Here is a 26,202-nt window from a genome sequence, read left to right on the forward strand (position 1 = left end):
AGACTATGTTAGCTATCCTGATCTTTTAATGAACTAACCATTATGGATTGTCAGATTAGATAATACATTTCTTTGAATTTAGTTTAAAAAAATTGTAAAACATAATTTTTTGTCAATGGACAGTTGTTATCAGAGTTACAGAGGTTTCTATGGGAGTGTGGTGTCCCCTCATGGTTAGTTTTAGGCCTTTTATTTTTTTAATTATATATAGTGCCAAGTACCATAATAATAGTGCAAAATGGTTTACCCTAATTATAGCACTTTGCTAACCTTTGTTCTAAAAAAATTACCAAAAATATGTTCCTTGTCCAAACAAACAAACTCCACTTAATGTATGTATTTTGTATCAGGAATTGTAGATTACATGTTTTGTATCACTAGTAAATTGTAATTTTTAGGAAAAAAATAGTTTTGTTCTACTATTCAAGATCTTAAAATTTTTGTTTGAAGAATAAAAATAAATTGTTCTACAAAACCAAGATGTTTTACTATAAAATTTGAAATCAAACACCACAAAAATAATTTATTTTATTTATTTATATTTTGTATTTTTATAAGTTTAGTTTTAAAATCTACTAAATTATGTGATATTTTTTATAAATAGAAATATAAAAAATAAATATCCCTTCCGCTTAGTCGGAAGAAAGGTAAGATTTCAAATGAGGCCGAGTAAGGTGTGTGGGGGCAGCGGAACCATGCCATTTTTAGCCAAAAAAACTGTCTAATAGCTGGCTGTGTGTGCAGGTGTCTTCTTAAAACTTCCTGAAAATAAAAATATTTTCTGTTTACACAAGCAAGACAGCGCAATCTAGCACTGCTGAATTACATGATAAACAACACGCACTAATATCAGTTTGGCATTATCTATCAATTCAAGAGGATGACCGTGGCGAGACATAAAAAAGTGTTGTGCTTGTTTATAATTTAATGTTTTTCTCCTAATAATATATTATTGCACTTGGAATATTTTGTAAACCAATGAACATTAATCCTGTATTTTTCACAACTATATGGACAAACTCGAGATGGCTACATTTTAAGAACACGATTACTATGCAAGACTTGTATGAAAGGTAACTTAGTAGCAGGTTATACATTGAGGAGAAATGTACTATCAGAATATTTTCTCACCAGAGCTAGTAGTTTATATGGCAAGTGAAATGCATCTAATAATGATTTGGTTATTTTACTAATGGGAGCATGTCAAAAACATACACTTAAATGTCGATACCAATTTCGTGTGATGCAATTTAATTGTGTTCACTGTAAAAGAATATATTACTGAAATATAATCTTCTTGCTTTATTCATAGCATAACATGTAAATAAGTTCATTAATAACAAAATATGTTTTAGCTATTTTTTTATTGGGCAGAAAGAGTACAATAATTTTCTCCTACATTTAGTCAAAGTCAAAATATCTTTATTTAAATTATGTACATGGGTACAATAAATAGTGTCACTACAACTAAGTTACATAATTGGATGATTTATAGTAGATCATGTTGTTGAATAAAATTCTTCAAATGAATAAAATGCTTTTCTAATTAAATAATCTTTTAACATTGATTTAAATTTCTTAATATCTTCAACTCTTGTTATTGTTTTTGGAATTGACTTAAAAAATTTTATTCCTGCATAAGAAGTTTTTTTTTGTATAAAATTCTAAATTGTGTCGTGGTATTACTAATTCCTTCTTGTTCCTAGTATTGTAAGTATGGGTTTCACAATGAATTTTAAATTTAGACTGATAGGTCCTAACATACATAACACATTCTAAAATATAAAGGCTATGCACTGTTAAAATATTTAGTTCAGTGAAATTATTTTTCACTGACTCATCCTTCTTCATTTTTCAACATTATTCGTAGTGCTTTTTTTGCAAAATTAGAATTTTATTTAGGTGTTTTGGTTTGTGGTTCCTCCATACACTCCTATCCCTTATGCAATGTGGGATTGAATATGTGCATGAAAAACCATTTTTAGTACTGACAAACTGCATAAATAAGAAAGTCTTTTTGATAGCATATAACCCAGAATTATATCCGCTTAATTATCTGTTCAATATGAAGATTCCAGCTAAGATTTTTGTCTATTGTTAGACCGAGAAAATTTTGTGTAGGAAACTTGATCCAAACTGGAATCGTTTTATCAATATGTTAGGATTTAAACGTTTTCTGTCTTGTTTTGTATTGAAAGAAATAAAATTAGTTTTATCGGTATTTAAAACTAATTTGTTGTCAATGAAAAATTTTTGTACATTTGAAAGTTGCAGATGTGCAGATATCTCCAATTCGACTTCTGTTTTTGCAGATATAATGAGATTTGAGTCATCTGCAAATAGGCACAGCTGGTTTTTTGAACTTTCAAGATTACTAAGGCAGTTTGGCATATCCTTTATATAACATATAAATAATATAGGACCTAAAATAGACCCCTGGGGTACTCCATTTTTTACTAATTGGGTGTTGGATTGAAATTTTAGTAATTTGTTATTTTTTATGTGAGTTATTTCAACGTATTGTTCTCTTTTAGATAGATATGACCTCGAACCACTTTAAATGAATATTATGGATACCTAAATTTTGCAATTTGTGAAGTAAAATTTCATGAGATATGCTATCAAAAGCCTTTGATAGGTCCATGAATATTCCTGTTACATTATCACTTTTGTCGACTGACTCTATTACAGACTCAGTGAATTCTATCAATGTAGTTATAGTAGATTTATTTTTTCTAAAAACCGTGTTGTTCCTTGTCATAAAGATTATTTATTTCTAAGTGTTTGACCAATCTATTGTACATGGTTCTTTCAAAAATTTTTGAAATTGATGGTAAAAATTGAAATCGGACGATAATTTTGAATGTCTGTTACAATACCTTTTTTGTAGATAGGTACAACCTTAGACAATTTTAACTTACAAGGAAATATGCCAGTAATAAGAGAAGAATTTACCAGATGCATTAATGGTTTAATTAAAGAGCTTTTTTGCAAATTTTATCAATTTCATAGGCACTCGTCATACCCGCTACAAGATTTATTTTTGAGTGAGTCAATAATTTGGTTCAGTTCTTCTACACTCAAGGGCGGGCATTGAAATTTAGGAGACGTTATATTTATGTTCTCAGACTGTGGTTGTAAATGAATTTGAAGGAAGGTCTTTTAACAGTGCATCTGTTCGCATTTATAAAATAATCATTGAAGGACTTTGCAAATTAGAGATGGTTCAGTAATAGATGAATCTTTGATTTAATTACAAGATTGCCTTCGCATTTTATATCCATTCTTTTTTGTTTCATTATTTATAATTTGCCATGTTGTCTTGCTAATATTTCCTGAATTTTTTTATTTTAGTGTCGAAATAATTTTGTTTACATTTTTATTAATTTTGAGTTGTATTGCCTAGTTTTATTCTTAATTTCATTTTTAAGGTTTTCTGATTTTTTCAACCTTGACAACTTATTGAGGTGTATAATTTCATTTTTTTTCATCTTTCAGTTCGTCCGTAATCCATGTCTGTTTTTTATTTCCTTTTTTAATTTGCACAAGAGGAAAGCAGAGATCAAAATAGTATCTAAAGATACTATCAATCCCATTTAATCCCATTCATAATTCCATTAATGTTATATCTATTAAAAATTTATAATTGATATAAATTTCATTAATATTAAAATACTTGTGTGGGAGAAATAAATAGTTTATAAATGAATAATTATCAGCCATGCGCCTCACTTGAATCATGAAAACTTGAATCGCAGTAGGACATGCCGAAACTTGTGTTAGCTGTCTTAAAGGAACCCATGATTTTGCTGCTACAACCAACAGTATACTCCAGCGTTTTGTCGGCGTTATGTGGCCTTTGTGAAACCACTCTAAATCGAGCCAGAACCAATCGTCACGAGCCGCCTCGATTATACTTCAGTAATTCGCGCTTGTGTGAACCGCTCTTATGTGGCGATTAATACTAAGAGCTGTGGTATGTCACAAGAGGTAAATGTTATGCCCTATTATACTCATTATTCAGCAAACTGTACCATTGGACGCATACCGCTCCATGTTTTGGTATTGTAGTCGATGGTCTAAAATGAATTCGTATATTGTAGACACATCTGTTCATTCCTGCACGAATCTTCTTCATGGTAATTGAAATAAGGTACAGTTTTAAATAGTTTCACCATTTTGCTGTGTCAGAGTCATGTCAATGTCTCAGATTTATCCCTCCCCCCCAACAAAATAGATTTTTTTTTTTATCAAACATTATTCCCTTTCTGTGTTCTTTATTTACACCTTATTTTCAAAATAAAATTTTCTACAAATTTTATTTAAAATGTTGATCTGTTTTCTTGGTGAAATAACAAAGTTATATGTTTGCCCAAAGATGAAAAAAATGTTTTTTAACTTCATTTTTTGCATTTTATACGGGTTTTTCCTCAAAAACCTACTTAACTTACAGTTCTAGGACATATTTATTAAATTTATCAGGTCAAAAACCATGAGAAACAATTGAATTCACCCCATAATCTACCTTACCAGAATTCAAGAAAACTTCGTTTTTTAATAAAACAAAACTTCGCTTGATTTGAAAATAAAGGACTTTATTAACCCTTTGAATGCCACAAGGCAAAAAAATTTAGTACAAAAGAAATGCACTAGCAACTATATTGCAAGTCATATGCGAAAAATGCCAGGGAATAATAAGAAGTATTACTGGGCTTCCGGAAAAAGAATATATTTTTATTATTTTTCATACTATTTTTATGAAACAGGTATCAAAATATTTGTAAAAGTTGTATTACAATAAAATGTTACAAAACAAATGAAAACAACATAAAATAATATTAGTTTTGGCATGTCAAAACCAAAAAATGAATAAAGTCAATGCAATGCAGTACCATATGCAAAACTGACCATTTTTTAGATTTAATTTTTTACAGTTTCAAATATAACAAATATTCTAAAAATATATAGTATAAAGAGAATTACTGTGCACAGTTAAAGGAAATTGAATTATAACTGATTATTTATACTATTTTGAGATAGTATAAATAATCAGTTTACTACACTATTAGAAACAAAGAAAATATGTGAAAATGTTTCTATGGCACCCCACAAGATTGCATGCATTGAGGAGAACATTGATAACTTATGGAACAATAGATAAATAATATTGTTTAGTAATGTCCGTTAATACTGAAGGCTTTAGTGGAAGTATGGTTAGTCTAATCAGGTTACTTTATGTGATCTCAGACTATGTTAGCTATCCTGATCTTTTAATGAACTAACCATTATGGATTGTCAGATTAGATAATACATTTCTTTGAATTTAGTTTAAAAAATTGTAATACATAATTTTTTGTCAATGGACAGTTGTTATCAGAGTTACAGAGGTTTCTATGGAGTGTGGTGTCCCCTCATGGTTAGTTTTAGGCCTTTTATTTTTTTAATTATATATAGTGCCAAGTACCATAATAATAGTGCAAAATGGTTACCCTAATTATAGCACTTTGCTAACCTTTTTCTAAAAAAATTACCAAAAATATGTTCCTTGCCCAAACAAACAAACTCCACTTAATGTATGTATTTTGTATCAGGAATTGTAGATTACATGTTTGTATCACTAGTAAATTGTAATTTTTAGGAAAAAAATAGTTTTTTTCTACTATTCAAGATCTTAAAATTTTTGTTTGAAGAATAAAAATAAATTGTTCTACAAAACCAAGATGTTTTACTATAAAATTTGAAATCAACACCACAAAAATAATTTATTTTATTTATTTATATTTTGTATTTTTATAAGTTTAGTTTTAAAATCTACTAAATTATATGATATTTTTTATAAATAGAAATATAAAAAATAAATATCTCTTCCGCTTAGTCGGAAGAAAGGTAGATTTCAAATGAGGCCGAGTAAGGTGTGTGGGGCAGCGGAACCATGCCATTTTTAGCCAAAAACTGTCTAATAGCTGGCTGTGTGTGCAGGTGTCTTCTTAAAACTTCCTGAAAATAAAAATATTTTCTGTTTACACAAACAAGACAGCGCAATCTAGCACTGCTGAATTACATGATAAACAACACGCACTAATATCAGTTTGGCATTATCTATCAATTCAAGAGGATGACCGTGGCGAGACATAAAAAGTGTTGTGCTTGTTTATAATTTAATGTTTTCTCCTAATAATATATTATTGCACTTGGAATATTTTGTAAACCAATGAACATTAATCCTGTATTTTTCACAACTATATGGACAAACTCGAGATGGCTACATTTTAAGAACACGATTACTATGCAAGACTTGTATGAAAGGTAACTTAGTAGGCAGGTTATACATTGAGGAGAAATGTACTATCAGAATATTTTCTCACCAGAGCTAGTAGTTTATATGGCAAGTGAAATGCATCTAATAATGATTTGGTTATTTTACTAATGGGAGCATGTCAAAACATACACTTAAATGTCGATACCAATTTCGTGTGATGCAATTTAATTGTGTTCACTGTAAAAGAATATATTACTGAAATATAAACTTCTTGCTTTATTCATAGCATAACATGTAAATAAGTTCATTAATAACAAAATATGTTTTAGCTATTTTTTTATTGGGCAGAAAGAGTACAATAATTTCTCCTACATTTAATCCCATTCATAATTCCATTAATGTTATATCTATTAAACATTTATAATTGATAAATTTCATTAATATTAAAATACTTGTGTGGGAGAAATAAATAGTTTATAAATGAATAATTATCAGCTATGCGCCTCACTTGAATCATGAAAACTTGAATCGCAGTAGGACATGCCGAAACTTGTGTTAGCTGTCTTAAAGGAACCCATGATTTTGCTGCTACAACCAACAGTATACTCCAGCGTTTTGTCGGCGTTATGTGGCCTTTGTGAAACCACTCTAAATCGAGCCAGAACCAATCGTCACGAGCCGCCTCGATTATACTTCAGTAATTCGCGCTTGTGTGAACCGCTCTTATGTGGCGATTAATACTAAGAGCTGTGGTATGTCACAAGAGGTAAATGTTATGCCCTATTATACTCATTATTCAGCAAACTGTACCATTGGACGCATACCGCTCCATGTTTGTATTGTAGTCGAGGTCTAAAATGAATTCGTATATTGTAGACACATCTGTTCATTCCTGCACGAATCTTCTTCATGGTAATTGAAATAAGGTACAGTTTTAAATAGTTTCACCATTTTGCTGTGTCTGAGTCATGTCAATGTCTCAGATTTATCCCTCCCCCCCAACAAAATAGATTTTTTTTATCAAACATTATTCCCTTTCTGTGTTCTTTATTTACACCTTATTTTCAAAATAAAATTTTCTACAAATTTTATTTAAAATGTTGATCTGTTTCTTGGTGAAATAACAAAGTTATTGTTGCCCAAAGATGAAAAAAATGTTTTTTAACTTCATTTTTTGCATTTGATACGGGTTTCCTCAAAACCTACTTAACTTACAGTTCTAGGACATATTTATTAAATTTATCAGGTCAAAAACCATGAGAAACAATTGAATTCACCCCATAATCTACCTTACCAGAATTTCAAGAAAACTTCGTTTTAATAAAACAAAACTTCGCTTGATTTGAAAATAAAGGACTTTATTAAAATAAAATGAAACTAAAAATGTTAACACTTCTCAATAAGAACTTTTAATGAAATAAATAAATATATAAATTAAGTCACTTGCAATAAATTTATTTAAAATAAGTAATTAAAATAATAATACCTTTCACACAGTTTTTATTACTAAGCTTCTGCCTGCTCTCCTCAGCTTACTGGTTCTCTTCTTCAATATATTTGTTGCAATAATAGTAGTAATAAAATAATAAGTGGTAAATTGGCACTTTATTGAGTGAGTATTGGCACATTTATATATTTCATAAAAGTTCTTTCCAAGCATCTATGGACAACAAACAAATTACAAAATATTTTGACAATCTTATGCGATTTAAAGCAGATTTTAAAATGGGCAAACTATAACTTTGGTTTAGCTAATTGACATTAAATAATTGGGGCACCTAAAATAATCAAAAGGTGAGAATAAGTGTACAAATTAACAATCATAATCAGTAGTTCACTTACTCGGTACTAACTGGTAGCGGTCAAGGTCGCCTCAGCTCAGTTGCAGCACTTGTACGTCCTATCACTTGGTACATTGAAGTCAGACTGGCCCTAGAAGCATAGTATATTGCCAAGAAAGTTCCAACTTGTGTTACAGATAAGTAAGTCGCTCACCCCGATCCCCCGGACAGTCACAGGCTGCAGAACGAGAACAAATCACTCAATTTGCACATTGCCTCTGGGAGCCTATTTTCCAAGGATTATTGCAGTAAAGCAAAACAAAATGCCCCATAGTTTACTTTACCATTTAAAAACGGTACAAGATATAAAAAAAGTTTAAATTAACAATACAGATTTCATTTATTAATTAATTTCTGATAGAAAAGAACTTTAATGTGAAGTAATTCAGTTTTGTAAGGCCTGTAACACCCCTAAACATTTGAGATGGGTAGTGTGAAACACCTTTTATTTAATAAAAAAAGTATTTTCTGGGGCAATATCTCCCCTCCTCCCCACCATCTTTAATGTAATAATAATTAAATGTTTCCCTATATACACACACTACTGGCAGCCTTAATTTCTTTAAACAATTTATCTTAATATATAGCTTATTTGTGCATAATCTTACAAAAATGAATTTGAAAATAAATAGAAGTGCGCATAAATTTATTGTTATTTTCATTTGTAGGTAATAGAGAAGCAAGCTGACAAAATAACAGAAATGGCAGCTGTTATGAAGATGGCTGCCGAAGTTGATGACAGTAATGGAATTAAGGATGAAGCAACTATTGTACAATTAACTACAGAAAATAAGGTAAGATACTAAGTTTTTATTTAGATGCGCTTACAATTTGCATTAATTTTTGTTATTGTACTGATGATAATTTTGATATTTGTTCCGTAAATCAATTTTAAATCTTACACCACTTTATCTTCCTATTTTTTATATTACAATTTAGTAGACCGAGTAGCACATCAATCCATGGAGGCAGGTCTGGAACGGTTTTGAGTTCATAAAACATAAAAGTGCTATCAACAAAATCAATTTCATAGCACTCAAAAGAAAGAAATAAGCACACAAAAACAATCATTTACATTAAAATTTAAAAGCCACTGTCAGAGAGGAGTTATTTACATTATAACATTCCTTTACTATTAAGTACCTCCTCAGATTCCTTTTGAAAAAATTGTCTCTTCACAAACATCTTTCAAATTTTTAGAGAGAGCATTATAAAAAATTACACCCACGTGTATCACCCTAGTCTCGTGCAGGGACAAACAATGTGAGGGAGTATGAAGCAAAGTGCTGTGCCTTATCAGATAGGCATGAGTGCTTCCCACTGACGGAATCTGACACAGATGCTTCCTCACATACATGACAACTCTAAAATTGTAAAGGGATCTCATTGTTAGAATGTTGAGATTCCTAAATAAACCACAGCATGAATGAAGATTTGGGACCCTGCATATGATCTGTACAGCATGTTCTGCAGGAGAGGCCCCACCAGACCTCAATCCCATACGCCAACAACGAAGCGAAACACCCATGGTAAGCAGTCACCAACCCATCTCTGTCCATAAATTTACTCAGAGTTCGCAATGCAAAACACACTTGACTCAGTTTACCACACAACCTAGATACATGAGTAGACCACTGCAATCTACTATCGATGGTTACACCCAGGAAACATGTAGATTGAGACGATTCTAGTGAAGTTTCATGTATGTTAACCAACAAGTCGGAGAGTTGTTTATTTTTTGTTAGAAACTGAATAAATTTGGTTTTCTTAGCATTCAACATTAGGTTATTTTTTGACAGCCAACTCTCAATATTTACTAGGGAAGAAGATGCTCGTAGGTCCACGTCACTATCTGAGCCACCAAGAAGAACCGTAGCATCATCTGCGTAGATTACCAAATTGGCGTTCCCCTTACACACATGAATATCGTTTGTAAAGGATAAAAAGCAATGGGCGCAGAATGGAACCCTGCGGCACTCCATACTTGTTCCCAATTAACTCTGATTTCAAAAACCCAAGTTGAACAAACTGTGTCCTGTGAGACAAATACGATTGTAGCCATGAAAGAGCTACGCCTCTTAACTTCATACCCTTCCAGCTTAGAACACAATATGCCATGATCTACACTATCAAACGTCTTTGAAAGGTCGCAAAAGATTCGTAAGGCTGACTGGCGTTTTTCTAGGTGGTCAATAATTTGGTCAACAAGAGAAATCACTGCGTCAGCTGCTGAATGATTCTGTCTAAATCCACTGATTTGGGACCAGTACATCTTGGCACTGCAAAAAGGCAGACAAACGAGCCTCTCCAGCACCTTAAATAAAGTAGGCAAGAGAGACACCGGTCTGTAGTTGTCCGCAGATTCCCGATCACCTTTTTTAAAAACTAGCACAACTTTAGCTATTTTGAAACAATTCGGGAAAACACCACCTGCAATTGGTTCATTGAACAGAGTACACATTGGATTTAGAAAACAACCGTAACATTGCTTCAACAACCAAGCGGACATTTCGTCAACACTCGAAGACTTTTTGGTTTTCATTTACATGGTGCTTTTTTCTATCTCATCCGATGTGATCGGCTTAAAAAGAAAGTTTTCTGCTTTGTATCTTGATGGAAGTGAGTTGGTTTTAAAGGAAAAGACATTTTTCATTAAAAAGAAAGATTGAGGGACTACTCTTCCACGTGAACAGCATTCACTATCCAAACGCAAGCTATCAATTGGTTGCACATCACAGAAGACTGAATTAAATATGTTAGCAACTTCCCCAGGTGAATCAACCATCACTCCTCCATTCAACAGAGCAATATTTTCATGCGGTCTCAAGTCTCTAGTTTCACATTTGGTAGTTTCCCAAACTGGCTTTTGTTTGTTGTTGCTATCAGAAATTGCTCTAGATGTTAATAACCATTTACGGGAGCTTACAAGATTCCTCAGAATAGTACGACGCCAATTGAGAAGGCGTTTCAAATCTGGATCACCAAAATCCCTAACCAAAATTTATAGATCTCTGTTTTGACCATCTCCTTAATTTTGTAATCAAACTCAAAAGTTGCATTGGATTTAGTTTTAGGCTTCGACTCTTTAAATGGGAAGGAGACTGAAAAAGCCTTATTTATTAAACTCATGAATGTTTCAAACCTTGAATTCACATTCTCTAATATTGATAAAATGGACCAATCCGTTGAAGCCAATTTGGTTCTTGGAGAACACTTGCTTTAGAATAGAAACCTTTTCTACCTTCAGACATTTGGTGAGTAAACAATTTGAGAATGATGGCCGGACAATCCATTAAATGTCATCTCACAGCGGATGTTACTTTGAACATCTGTAAAAACATTATCTAGGAGAGGTGCACCGGTTGCAGTTATTTTTGTCGATTGGTTTAAAATTTCCCTCATGTTATAGTTGCAAAATACTTGTCGTAATAATGTAACATGGGAATCGTTATTTGCTAAAAAGTTCAAGTTAAAATCCCCACATATTATAGTTCATTGATTACACCTTAATGGGCCAGTCAACAGCTGCTCCATTTTAAGCAAAAAATAGTTCTTGTTTTTACAGGGAGGACGATAGACACAAACCAAATTAATTACTGAAGTGTCTAAGAAAGACTGATCACCAACTTTAAACTCTAATTTTACAATTGCACATTAAAAACAATCTTCATTTGAAAATTAAATTTCCAATTCGGTTAGCTGTTTTACAGAGAAATCAAATATTGAGTCATTGTGTCTAAAAATGGCCACCCCACCGCCCGCAGAATTTTTCTGACAGAAAGATGATACACATGAATACTGTGGGTATTACAACTGGCTCCTCAACGTCCAACCAGTGTTCTGTGAGCCAGATTATATCAGGGGCCCGACCCCATGACAAGCAGAGTTCCGAAACCTTGTGTCTAACGCTCCTTATATTTTGGTGGTGTATGCTGAATACACCCCCATTACCGCTACCAGCTTTTGCAACTAAGGTAGTACAATTGTAAACTCATCTAATTTCGATGAATTCCCCTCTGGCCCTGTCTGCCCTCCACAGGTGCACGGTTGCAGTCCCCAGTTGCTGCCGCCACGTCCATGTTCTGGCACCTCTCATCAGTCAGCTCAGTTGCAGAGATTTGCTGTGTTACAGGATCCAGCTGCAATGTGTTTTTAGTCGAAGATGAAGCGATTTCATGGGAAGGAACGTGGTCTTGAAGATTTACATTATTCATGGACTTTGGTATTTCTCCGCATAGTATATTTTTACCAAGGCCATTAAGGTGTTGGCCATGTCGGGTGAATAACTTTCTACTGAAAGTACTAATGTCCACAATAGGTATTCTTTCTTGTTTTATTATTTTTAAATTTTCATTCATTCTTTTAATTTCTCTATTAATTAATTCGTTAGGATGAAGATCATGTTGGTGAAATAAATTTACCACTACAAAATTTGTATGTCTATTCGTCTTCACAAACCGAGTGAGTTGTTCCACCACAGAGTTCGCTTGCGCCCTGCTATTCTTGTGCTGACATCATCAGTTTTTTAGAACGTACTAAAGAGGAGCGCCAGCGTCTGCGCAGACAAACACACCTGAATGTCTGTTTAGATGTTTGCACAATTTGTTTGACAAAATGGCTATCTACAAATACATCTACAAGTTCAATAGTATTTATTGATGAACTGTATGAGCTGGATTCGTGCCTTATTGAACAACTACCGAGACCGACTGATGTTTGGATTGTGTTTTTATTTGAATAGTTCTTTCCTATACTTGTTCCCCTCTGTAATTTTGATGGGAAGAACTCACTCTCTTCTTCCTCGGACAAAACTGTAAATCTGTTTTTAATTACCAAAAACTCAGGATATTGTGGATTTTCCTTGGCAGCTAGAACCCCTTCCTCCATTGTTCGGATAGTGGAAATAATTTTTTCTGTTTTCTCTTGAAGTATTTTGCATTGAACACAATCCTCTACATTTTCTGTCTGTAGTGATTTATCTGAGGATTTTAATTCTGTTTGGATGGACGAGTCGCTTTTAATGACACTAGACTTCGCCAATGCTTGAACATTCACAGCTTCAACTTTGTGCCTGTTTAACTCAACTTTCGCGTCTTCAAGCTGTCTGGTCAACTCCTGTATCTTATCCACCAAACCAGCTTGTCTACTAGTTAGTTCACTAATCCGACCCACTAACTCATCTTTCGTTTTTAAATGCGTGTCTTCAGTCTGGCACTCGACGCTGTACTTCTTTTTAGCACATATTAATTGCGATACTAGTGGGGAGGATGGCAGGGCACTATATTGACCGACATCTGCTGCTAAGGTATTACCAGGAGATGTTATTAACGGGCTAGGTGACAAAGTCCTCATCGTAACCGGGTGATTACCAGAATTGTTCTGGAAAGTATCAGGATAAAACATTCTGATTCAGAAAATATCTAGGCTTAGTCTTGGATAAAAGACTAACATGCAACCCACATATTGACATCATATTATCCAAAGCAATTAAGGCCCTCGAGGCTTTTAAAAGCCTCTTTGGACTGAAATAGGGATTGAAACCCAAAATGATTTATTGGTTCTACGAAAACATAATAAAACCAATGGTCACCTTTGCTGCTCTAGTGTGGTGGCCGAAAGGAAAACAAGAAACAGCTGCCAAGAGACTACAGAGTCTTCAAAGGTTAGCTTGTGTAAGTATCACAGGGGTAATGAACTCCTGTCCAACGCTGGCACTTGAAGTGGTTCTGATATATACTCCTCTGGAGAAGGATGTGATGGAGACAGCCACATTAAGTGCAATGAAGCTACTGAGTACAAAGGTGATCAAGTGTACTCCTCAGATAAATTTAAAAACATGAAAATAACTTAGGAATTTTCTGAGGCTGAATGATAACCAACTTAACCCTGCAACTGGCTTTAAGCGATTATTGACGCATTAACTACAGTTTCAAAATGGCACTAATCTATTTTCGACGCATTAACTATGTCGTAATATGATCTCTCACAGCAAGCCTATTTTTACTTTGTTTGAAGTAAAACATACGTAAATCTAAAGATAAAGATCCAAGGTTTCATATTATATCATAAAACGTTCTATAGTTACGTTAAATCTTTCATTATAAAATTCTAAACTTGGGTGTTCACATTTCCGATTGCCATTTGTTTGCGTAATTTCCGAACACACTAAAATTACCGTATGTTTGTCAAAATTCCCTATTGTGAGTTTACGTTCTACACGATAGTAAGTGTCGTCATTGAAAACAGTGTATGGCTTTCAGAAACATCTTTTCAATAGCCAGTAGGAAAATAAATGTTTATAAAATAAACGGTTGAAAAGCTTGTGTTTTGTAAAATCCCAAAATGCCTAATGTGTTGAAAATAGCTCCATTAAATTTTATTATTTTTGTTACTTTATCGTTGTCTGGAAATAGTGAAAATCATATCAAAACAAAGAAGAAGAATTGCTCTAAGCAACAGTATCGTCAACGAAGACTATGAACTAGTATTTTATTTTTGTTCTGTTGGCACAATCACCGACTCAGCCAGTAGAGAAGAACAACACATCGCTTGGTTGCCATGTTGATTTCTCTGTTGTTATTACGCCATTGCCGGTATTAGTGTATTGCTTGCTATTTATTTGGATATTTTAGACTTTTCGTTATTCAGTGTGTATAAATAAAAGCTTGTTTAGTGTTTTTTTTAATTAGTGAAGTGAAAAATGTAGAGGTTAGGTTAAGTTTTAGTGAATAGGTTGGATTTTTGTGAAACTGAAAGTAAGCCTATGTTCACGTAGGTTCAGTGTTTTATTATTTTGTAAACAATTTAATTTTAACTAAAATTAAATTTTGATTTAAATTTATGCAAAGGTATTTATTATAAAAATGAATTTTAGACAATAAACTATTTTTACTTTTTCTGAAGGTATTAGCGTTTTATTTCTATGACCATCGCTTGTTTTATTTTTTTAACAAAAAAACAATAGAGATAAAAATACATTTTTGTACATTTTTGTAAACTTTAATAAATGTACTATCTATATAAATTATTTTTTGATGAAAAGAACATTGTTAGCTAAAAAAGTTAGGCATTTATTTCACAATTTTGACTTTTGTAAAAATTACAAAAAGTTTGTTGCCATATAAAAATAGCTTGTACAATGTAAACTTCTACAAATATCATATTTTTCTCTTTTACATAATATATTTATCTCTTGGAAAAAAATATTTGTTCATCCAATACAATCCAAAATGTCACAATGGTATACATAATAGTACTATACAAACTTTTTTCAGATTTTGTAGTTTTTATAGATATGTTATTCAAAAGTACCAATAAACTTCTTTTACCTAAATATTTTTTTTGTAATTTGTAATTCAGATATATAAGCAAACTTTTGTATATTTTAGAATTATTCTAAAAAATGTCATATTACCTGAGAGGGTGCTATACATTTGAGAAAAATTTATTCTTTACTAATATTTTTATGTTAAACAGTAAAAAAAATAAAAATACATTGAAATGATTCAATATCTAATATTTTTGGGGGAAACTACATTTATTTCTAAAGACATTGATGTTTTAAAAATGTTTGTATCTTAAAAAATAGATGAGCAGTGATTAAAATACATAACCCTTACAAAATCACCAAAAAAAATCACCAAAAAGTGCCTGCCATTTTGAGAAAAATGATGGCCAGTTCCAGGGTTAAAATACTCAGGAATTTCCAGAGGCTAAAATGATAACAAACATTTCAGAAAGTATGGTTAAGAAATTCTTCTTTGAAAAACCATACCTAGTCTCTATTGAAGATAGGGAAAACTGGAGTAAAAGAAGACCTACCTTACTTAAGGATTCCAGAAGTTCTACACAGATGGATCACACCTTGACTCTAGGGTAGGATTTGATATACGAACCAAGAGTTCACATAACTGTGCTCCTGAGAAAACACATCATGGTCTTCCAAGCAGAAGTCATAGAATCATGCACCAAAAAACTCATATAAAAGAGGCCAAAAGGAGGAGACTACTTAATAACCTCTGATAGTCAGGCAGCACTAAAGGTACTTACGGTCTATTAGTTTGACTCGAAAGCAGTATGGGTATGTAAGAAGTTTCTAGTGGAACTGGCAAAGAACAGAGTTACACTCGGTTGAGTGCCGGGCTATAAGGGCATTCATGGAAATGTAAAAGCAGATACCCTTGCCAAAGTAGGTACAGAATCCCTATGGTATCCCTTAACAAGTCTGTAGAGTAGCTTTCCCCTACAGCAAAGTTCTTGTAAAAGATTGGGAAAAAAGGATTAGATCATTAAACTAGAGTAGCACCTCAGGATTAAGCTCATCTCCTTATGCTAAAGGGTGGGCAGCTCTCCTAGAACAAAGTAAGGAGGGTATAAGTTTGATATTAGGGATGTTAACAGGACATGGCCCGCTTAGAAAACCTTATGGCGGTGGGTCTCAGTCAGACTGATAAATGTAAACTCTGCGGAGAAGCAGAAGAATCAGCGGAACACATACAGCTAAACTGTCCTACCATATTAATAAGTGGGAAAATATTCCTAGGGGCGTATCTTCTCAGCCCCAGGGAGTCAGAGAACAGGAGCCCTCAAATTTGAATGGCTTCTGTAAAAGTCTCAAATAGATTCTGAGGGCACAAACATAAGTAAGAGAGGCGCAAAGGTCCTTATAGGACTACGTGTGTAGGCAACCATGTTTTTCCCTCAAGAATTAAAAAAATACTCTCCTAGTTTGGTGAAGCATCATCCGCCAAGCCATTTTTTCAAATTCAGAAAAAGTAACTGGGGCCAAATCTGGCAAATACAGTGGATGTTGAACATTTCGAACTTCAATTCAGCCATTTTGACCACCAAAACCTAACAGGTATGCACACGTGCATTGTTCTGGTGAAAGGATTTTTTTCTTTAAATGTAGGTGTTTTTCTTTGACTTCCTCGCTCAACTTGTCCAACAGTGTCATAATTCGCCCTTGTTATCATCTTGCCTTTTTCAAAGTAGTCAAAAATAATATTCTGTGCATCTCAGAAGACTATAGCCATCACCTAGCCAACCGATTTCACTGTCTTTCCTTCTTCCGTTCACCCTCAAAAATCCACTGTTGTGATTGTCTTTCTCAAATTCGTGTATTAATTTTTTTGTCTACAAATTGAGCATTGCTCAAGTAAACATATGAAACGCCAAATTACCAACATTACATAATTTGTGACAAGTCAATCATTTAAAAATTCTAAGACTATACTAACTTAAAATATTTGTGACTGTGAGTAAAAAATGACTTTTAGAAATAAACATTTTATTGAATAATGGTTCACCTCATCTTTTATTTTTAAGTGTTAAAATTGCTTATACAAACACTAGTCTAGATCAGCAGTCACACGATCATGTGCAATTAATTATAATAACTGACACTTTTAACCTGTTGAGTAGTAACTGAAAATGGTTCCAAAGAAGTACTGACGTTATAGCCGTTTGATCTCAAAAGAGTAATGACGGTTTTAACAAAATAAAACTAGAATAATTAAAGAAAAATAAAAGTTTTTATACAATTATTTGTTTATTATATTATTTATGAAACTGATAGATAAATGTATTATTACAAATCTGATATTTTTATTTATGATGTACTATTAATATGAATTCATTTTCAGGGTCTTAGAGAGTTACTCGATATATCTGTTAAATTTGGTTCAACGACAGACGTAGATAAAAAGGAGAAATTAAGTGAAGATTTAACTAAGGAAGCAGAAACATGAAGAGGAAATTTCTAGTAGATAGCAGTAAGGGAAGCAAATAGATTATCAGAGAAGGAATGAGAAAGCATGATGAGAGAAAAGAAGGGATCTCAGCTAACTCTAACAATCATGTTTGTCTTCAGTATCTTCTGAAGGGATCAAATCTTTTGTACCAATCTTCAAAGTCTGTAGAGCTCATACATTTAACATCATGAAAGTAAATAATCATTTATCTCTAGGTAAAATATTACTTTTCAAATCATCATCATTTAATAAGTAAAATTATAGATCAATATGTTAAAACAGTTCACATGTATGCATTTCGTTGTCATGTTTGTAATAATTAAGTAGATTCTTTAAATTTACTAGAGACACATAACAGGTACACAGACAGATAATGAATAATATTAAATCATCTTAAGGAATAGGACAATTTTTAGTTTACAGATGCTTAGTACACCACAACAGTTGATGATGATACCATCTTGTATTCACACAGTGTTTGCGCTTGTTGGATCTGGTGCCACATTGCAGTGTGTACTCCACACAGATCTATAATCAGTGTATTAAAATAAAACAAAAAAGTCTCAAAAATTATTACAGTTTTCAAAGTTAAATCATTAAGAATATACCTTAATCATTAAGAATATATGTATAATTTTATATATTTTTTCATACAGTGTGAGATGATATCTTGGAAGGGACTATACTGATGCATTTCTGGTGTTGTGGGATGTGGATGTTGTACAATTTTATTGGAGCTCTTGGTCAAGGTACAAAACCTGGTTATAAAGGCCAACTACTGTCAGTCAAGATTTAAGCGTCTTATAGACATCTCTGCTACTATTTAGTGGTTAGATTCCAGTTAGTGTCCTAATGGTGTCTTTTTGAAGAGTCGTAATTCTCTTTTAGAAGAAGAGTAGTGCAGGTGCCACTCCAAACCAGCCCATACTTCATGTTTGATTCAAATATTGCAAAGCTAATCCATGTTACTAATGGATTTAATTCAACTAAGTGCATAGAGGCTCGTGTATAATTTCTGGTAATCTAGAGAGGTGGCCAAGATTTCCACAAAAGAAATTATCCTGTCAAATTTTGCTTAAAACAGTTTTCTTTAACATCTTTATTTCTAGTATGTATGATGTTTGCTCAACTCGTCTTCCAAATGAAACTCGGTTGAATGAAATCAAATGCTTTGTTCAATTCCAGAAATACATCTGTTGAGTGTTCTTTTGCTTCTAGATGATCAATAAAATTTTATGAGTTTCATCATGGCTGTGTTGCACTTTTTTTTTGTTACAGCATTTTTGGAATTCGTCAGTATGTTATATTAAGCACAGTATTCAAGTGACACCCCCCAGAACTAGTCTCTCACAACATTTTGAAAAAGTTGATATGAGAGTAAAATAGGTCTGTAGTTACTAGGTTCACTGGCAATTTCCTTCTTGAGCAAAGGATACACTTTGGTTATGTTCAGAACTGACGGGTAAACTCCCTGGGGAATTGATTTGTTGAAAACCTCTGTCAGGAGGTAAGCAAGCTCTTCCCTGCAGTGTTTCAACAATTTTGAGGAAATTTCATTGTTTACAGTCGAAGTTTTAGACTTTAGGAGTTTGATGTAGTGTTTTACTTCATTCTCATTGTATATCAAACAACAGGAAATGTATGGGATACAGACATTGTGGCACAACAAGGGATACTTCTATCCTTGGTCTTAATTTGTTTTAGGGTGGTATATGGTGCATTAATACAAAAACTATTGAGGTGGTTTTCTACTTATTCTGGTTTTGTGATTATTAACCCATCTATATCGAATCAAGGGTTATTTCTCGATCAGCCTTTTGTTTGCTATTTCTAACTATGCTAATGATGTCTCAGACTACCTTAGACTTGTTGTCTGTTCTATTAAGGTAGTCAGCTGATGGCCTTTGTCTTTAGATTAGAGTCTTAAGTTTTTGATCATGTGCCTTCTTTCTCTAAGAAGTTTCGTCTTTGTCAGCATCACTCCCAGGCATTTCAAATCAGTGGATCCTGATAGTGTTTTAATCTGGAAATCTTCTTTGTCAGCAAAGTGTCCTGGTTTAGATTTTCTTTTAAATTTTGAACTTTCCTGTAGGCAAGCTGTGTTTAAGGCGGTTCTCAGCACTAAAGATCCTAAGTGCCATGGTAACCTCTTCCCAATTTCCATTTTGAAGTAGTAATTTGTGGTCATCTAGATTTCTTTCGTTAAGACACCTCTGAAATGCAGCTGATTTATGTTGTTTCCATGTTGATTGTAAAGGTTTGTGCTGTGGTCTGATATGCCTGCATGAATTACTTCAGTTTTCAAATATTGCACGTTGATTGACATTCAGTCAATGGATGATTAGTGTCATGGTATGTTTCCATAACTTTTTAAAATCTCTTATGATTGTTTACAGATATGGTTGCTCTGTAATTTTCTTGTTTCCGTCAATAGTCACCCATAAGATTAATGTAATAATGTTTACTAAAACTCAGTGTCATTGAATGCTATGTTGCCTACATATAAATAATAACCCTAAGGAAAAATAATCAAGTCAATACAGTCAGTGCTCTTTCTCAAGATATTGTTCGGAAAGATAGATAGCAGAAGAGAAATTTTGCCAATCTCCTGAGTACGAGGGTTATCCAGAAAGTAACAGACGTTATGAAATAAAAAATTAACCAACTGAAATATGAACATTTTATTATACATTTAAAAGCTACACTCTTAGGCTGGTTTATAACGTAATTCCCGTTCAAATTGAAACATTTATCATAACGTGATACAAGTTTTTCAATTCCAGCTTTGTATAAATCTGCCGCCTGAAATCTTAACCACTGATTAATACCAGTGTGAAGTTCAGCATCACTATCAAAGTGCTGCGTTGCGAGCCAGTTCTTCATAGAAAGAGGTGATAGTCACTTGGTGCCAGATCTGGGCTATAAGGTGGATCAAACACTTCCCAATCAAAATCATCCAAGACTTGTCATGTACGATTGGCTGTATGGAGATGTGCATTGTCGTAGAAAAACGAAATTTTTTAGCTCAATTTTCCCCTACGCTTGTTTTGTATTGCTTGTCGTAGCGTCTGCAATGTTTCACAGTACCTCTCTGTATTGATTGTTGATCATCGTTCAAGGAAATCAACCAGAATTACACCCTTAGCATCTAAAAATAAACAGTTGCCATAATCTCTCTTGCTGGCAATTTGGAAAGATTATCTTTGATCATTTGAACATTGTTATGAAACATAACTAAATGAACAAAAATCGGAAAATATCATGTGACAAGATATTTTCAAAATATTTTATTCGTAGACTTCAAATTTTGCATGATACTTCATTTCTACATAGACAAGTCAAGTAATGTTCTATAACCGTGCATGTCCAACCATGGAATTTGGCTGAGCGTAATGTTTGTGTCAATCTCTTGTCTGTCTGTCTATCTGCCTACAGGACATATCGAGAATAAATGAGTTAAATACTACAAATTTGGAATGCAACCTCAGCGAAGCCTGTTATGCGGCACATACTCCTACCTTGTTTTACTAACTATTTTCTGTAAAAGATTAAAAAAATTAATTTAATAATTTGAATATTTTAATAACTAAAACAAATTATGCATTTATAATCTAATTAATTGTTAATACTATTTGTTTAAGACTACCATTTCCTCTTTAGAGGATACATATTTCATATATTTGATATTAGTTTTTTCTTTTATTTACTTTTCAACTGAGTAACAAACTTTGTACTGTATTTTACGTATCAATAGTTTGCTGTATTTAAGTATAATTTTAAAAATATATACATGGTTTTCATATACGAGGAATAATTTTATGTTCTTCCTTCCTAGATAATAAATGCTGTGCTAATGTGATTAAACAGCTTTTACCAACTATAATGCATTCACAATTTTGGTTATATTATAACAAGCAATAAAATAATTTAAGGTTTTAGAGATGTTGTAGGGTTGTGGTGTTAACCACAAGCTGTAAATATAACAATTTTCATTATATGCTCGTTTGGAGATATAAACTTCTGTAATGTTCACAACATTGTAAGGAAATGTAAAATAGTATTTAGTTAGGACCTTTATATTAAGTTGTAAATAATGGAATGAAACTAGAAGCCTTTCATGCTTTACCCTTTTCTGCTATAACAATTTTATAACAAAATAGTTTTGTTTCACCTTCCAAATTATTCTTTTGAGTTAATGCTAATAATTGCTGATGATAAAGACATTTCATGACATCGGCAAAGAAAATTAGTATAGAACAGTTGCTTACACAGATAAATTAATATGTTTCAGACAGTCATTGCACTCTAATTCATTTTATATGATAATGGATTGATACATCCAAACAGTATACAGATTTTAATATTAAATCTAATAAAATATTTCCATTCCATTTATTTGAGTGACATGTTGTTATTAAAATAAATACACCATTAAAAATGGAGTAATATTCAATTTAATATTTATCAAAGGTTATATATACCTTTGATTGTATTAGTTAGAGAGGAGATAAATCATTCATTACAGCAGAGGTGTCCGGAGGATTAGTTCAGTGGACAGGTTCAGTCTCCTTCCATTATATTCTCAAGCTTCAAAGAAAAAAATGACCTCTCTGTTAACAGTCAATGAAGTGTAAATGCTAGCTTTGTTCCTCTTTTACTGTCAGCAACACTGAGCTTGGAAAGCAGACTATAGTTACGATTCTAGTGAGCTGCCTCGAACAGAGGTGTCAACTCCTCACTTACTATTAATTCACTTCACGGCAGCCTGTGCACCACATAGTGTCTGAGCACTCAACTTCTGCTATGTCTCAATTTATAGCATTGGATGGGTTGTCTCTTGTGTAACTAATACAATCAAAGGTTATACTGACTGAGGCCTATATTTAGTGTTACCTGTATTGGTTAAATACTGATAGTCAACAACAAGATCTTACTTTTCAACTTTTATATTCTGTGTACATTATAATCATCTGTAGACTTTTTCAACAATTTTTGCATTCTTAAGTGGTTTAACAATGTATGTTATTGTCAATTCAATAAATGTGAATTTCAGTTGTAAAGTTTGTCAGTTTCCTTTGGTTGTGCTTGATTTCTGATTTATAGAGATTTAATATGTTATAAATGTAATATAATTTGAAATTTTTTCGTCACATTTATTATCTGTGGTTGTTATTAAAATTATTTACATATTTAAGTGGAAATTATCATATTATAACACAGTAATATTTTTTAATAAACATAACTATATAACTTTCGGATTAGTGCTTATTTTTACTGCCTCTTCTCTATTATTTAGATATAACCTGATTTTTAACTATGTTTTTCTTATTTGGGTCATTATTTTCTCCCTGTACCCGTTTACACTTTTACATGATGGCATTAGGAAGTTCCCGGACTGTACTTACCATTTTTATTTTTTGGACATGACGATACAAGGCAGTGTGCCAGCAGCCTTGTGCAATAGCCGCTGATTCATGGTACAGCGTTTCATTGTTGTGAGTGGTTAGACTATGTCTGAGCAATACAACACAACTTTCATCACCAGTAAATGATCTTGGATATTAATGTGGGGTCACTCTCAGTTGTCTGAGTTTGTCCATGAAAGACTAGCGCTTGTTAAGACATTTTTAATCCACTATTAGATGACTTTTCATCTTCTTTTAAAAAATCATAGAAATAAGCAATGAGCCTTCATAATTGACACTAAAACACAAAGCCTGTTTCTACTGCATATGGAAATGATGCAAAGAAGAAGCAGAAGGGAAATGACTTGTACTACTTGTAACAGATCAGTTCAATTCAAATTCCATTTTCAAATAGTTAGTGTCAAGATCAGTAAGTGGAAATATAATCGTCTATTACAAACACCTGATTACATGTAAGATGAAAATAATTGATAAAGAAAAAGATAAGTTATTTAGAATTCATTTCATTTTACATTGGAATAAATTCAAATTATTTAATTGCAATAGCTACTAAAGAAATTAATAATTTATAACCGGTATTAACAAACATTAAATTAAAACATAGTAGTTTGGGTCGGAGGGTAAACTCACGACTTCCGCTCCTGTCAACCCAACTTCTGCAGGAGATTTTCCAGTCTCTTTCTGGCTTTAACCATTGTAGTGGAACAACTTGTGTTGTTCTTCTAACAAAAGAGCACATGTTTTAGTTGAATTCTTAAGATTAAATCTGTGAAGTAGTTTTAAATTGTTGAACTAAAGTTGTAAACTATGTACCTATATAAATGTATCAATTGTGTAATTTAGTGATGAATGGTAACTTCATGAGAATAAATGAAGCTGGTGCAAAGAATGACGTACGTGTGGATTGTACGTAAATAAGTTTTATATAAACGTAACTGAGGAAACTTCTTTAATAACCTGAAGTGTGTAACAATAGTGGTGACTATACTACATTACTGAGTCAGAGCTAGGCTTTCATTCATTAACGAACATTTAAATCACCAACACAAAATCACTTGTGTAGTTTTTAAAGTGAAATATACATTATAACTATACGAATAATATTTAAATATTTTCCTATGACATAATCTATTTTTGACCTAAATTTGAACTTGCTTCACAACACCACGTGGGTTGTTATTCACATCTAATTTTACATCTGACCTAATTCATATGACAAAACAACGTGGGGTTCTTCATACAACATAACCGGATCTACAACATACGTCGACCAACCTAACCGACATCCTGAACTACATATGGCATCACTGACGTGGAGTTGTTAACTTAACCTAAATCCGATATTCTGAACTACTACAAACTGAATATTGGATTTAAAGATGTGCACATGCCATCCAGCCAGAATTTGCACTCGGTAGGACATTAATTGTGGCCCATACTTATCTCTCGCTCAGCTCAGGTGGAATTACAGTTAGTTGTCCTCTCAGATCAACCACTTGGGGCTTGCGTAACCATGTATGTTACTTCAATTTAGATTTAAATGAAATTCTCAAATAATTTACAGAGTTAAAGCTTTTATCGGTTGTTTATTTATTATTTGCTCTTATATGTACAGTGTAATGTGAGTTATAGGTTGACCTATTTCAAAAGTATTTTTATTTGCAGGGTAAAAATACAATCGGTATCAAGTAGTTGTCAATTATCAACAAAATATAATATTTTGAGGATTAGTTTCACCAAATGGACTAGTATTTTAATAAATTGATATGATACACCATAGTAGCTACAGTGGCATTGACATTCTATCCTTAACTATGTGTGCTGCAAATGTATAAATATTAATTTAGTTACTTATTTGGCTGAGAGAAGTAGTGAAGTGAGAAATGTTTGTGTAAAGTTTATTGAATTGATTATTGGGTTTTTGTGAAACTGTAGGTAGGTCTATGTTCTTATAGGTTCAATATTCTTATTGTTGAGTAAATAATTTAGCATAGATTTCACATTGAGTGTTAATTTAAACATTAGGAATGTACTGGGTAGTGAATTATAAAAGCCTATTCATGTTTTTTTAGCGAATAAATAATAGTATTAATTTTTCTGAGGATATTAGAATTTATTTCTATACCGATTGCATGTGTTAGTTTTCTCTAAAAAATAATGAAGGTGGAAAATAAAATTACATTTTTGTAAACTTCTATAAGTGTGCTTCAAATAAAATTAATTTTGGATTAAAAAACTTGTTACTTAAAAAAGTTACACCTTTATTTCAAAGTTTTTACTGTTGTAAAAATTCAATAATGTTTTGCCCTAAAAAAGAAAAAAGTCTCATACAACATAAACCCTTATAAATATAATTTTGTCTTCTGCATAGCCTTGAAAAAGTGAATTCATCCAATAGAACCAAACTGTTATAATTGCACACAAAATAGTGCAATACAAGATGTCTTGAGATATTGTAAATTTTATAGATATAATTATTCAAGTATATAATCATAAACATATTTTATAATTTGTGAATTATATATATTACAAAAGTGTTGTCTATTTTGGATTTAATTCAAATAAAATAAATTATGTAGCCTGTGAGGGTGCTACACATTGGAGGAAAATTTATTAACATTTTATATGTACAGTTTTTTTAGTGTAACATTCAAATATTTCAACATATTGTCATAAACCACATTTATTTCTAAAGACACTGATATTTTAAAAATGTTTATATCTTGAAAAATAAAACCCTTACAAAATCACTAAAAAATACCTGCCATGTTGGGAACAAAGATAGCCAGTTGCAAGGTTAAGTAACAATCAAATGTAATCTATTCCTAGAAATAAAGGCAAATGAACAAAATGAAAAATCTTTTATAGACACTTCTAAATAATAATTTCTTACAATGACCAGTAAATTCCTCTAATGTTCTGGT

The 26,202-nt window shown here is 32.3% G+C and overlaps 1 protein-coding gene across 2 annotated transcripts in view; it reads left to right on the plus strand.

Moving 5' to 3' along the window:
- LOC124357457 (FGFR1 oncogene partner 2 homolog) overlaps nt 1-18,425 on the plus strand; it is a 35,060-nt gene extending 16,635 nt beyond the window's left edge. The window contains exons 5-6 of one of the 2 annotated variants that reach the window (XM_046809280.1): nt 8,769-8,894; nt 17,745-18,425. In XM_046809280.1, coding sequence (XP_046665236.1) covers nt 8,769-8,788 — 20 coding nt within the window. In that variant the 3' untranslated portion in view covers nt 8,789-8,894; nt 17,745-18,425. Of the gene's footprint in view, nt 1-8,768; nt 8,896-17,744 lie in introns of those variants that run through there. The other variant, XM_046809279.1, reaches the window with a different exon arrangement.
- The last annotated feature ends 7,777 nt before the right edge of the window (nt 18,426-26,202 follow it).

The sequence above is a fragment of the Homalodisca vitripennis genome, chromosome 3, assembly GCF_021130785.1.
Source record: "Homalodisca vitripennis isolate AUS2020 chromosome 3, UT_GWSS_2.1, whole genome shotgun sequence".
NCBI classification, from domain to species: domain Eukaryota; kingdom Metazoa; phylum Arthropoda; class Insecta; order Hemiptera; family Cicadellidae; genus Homalodisca; species Homalodisca vitripennis.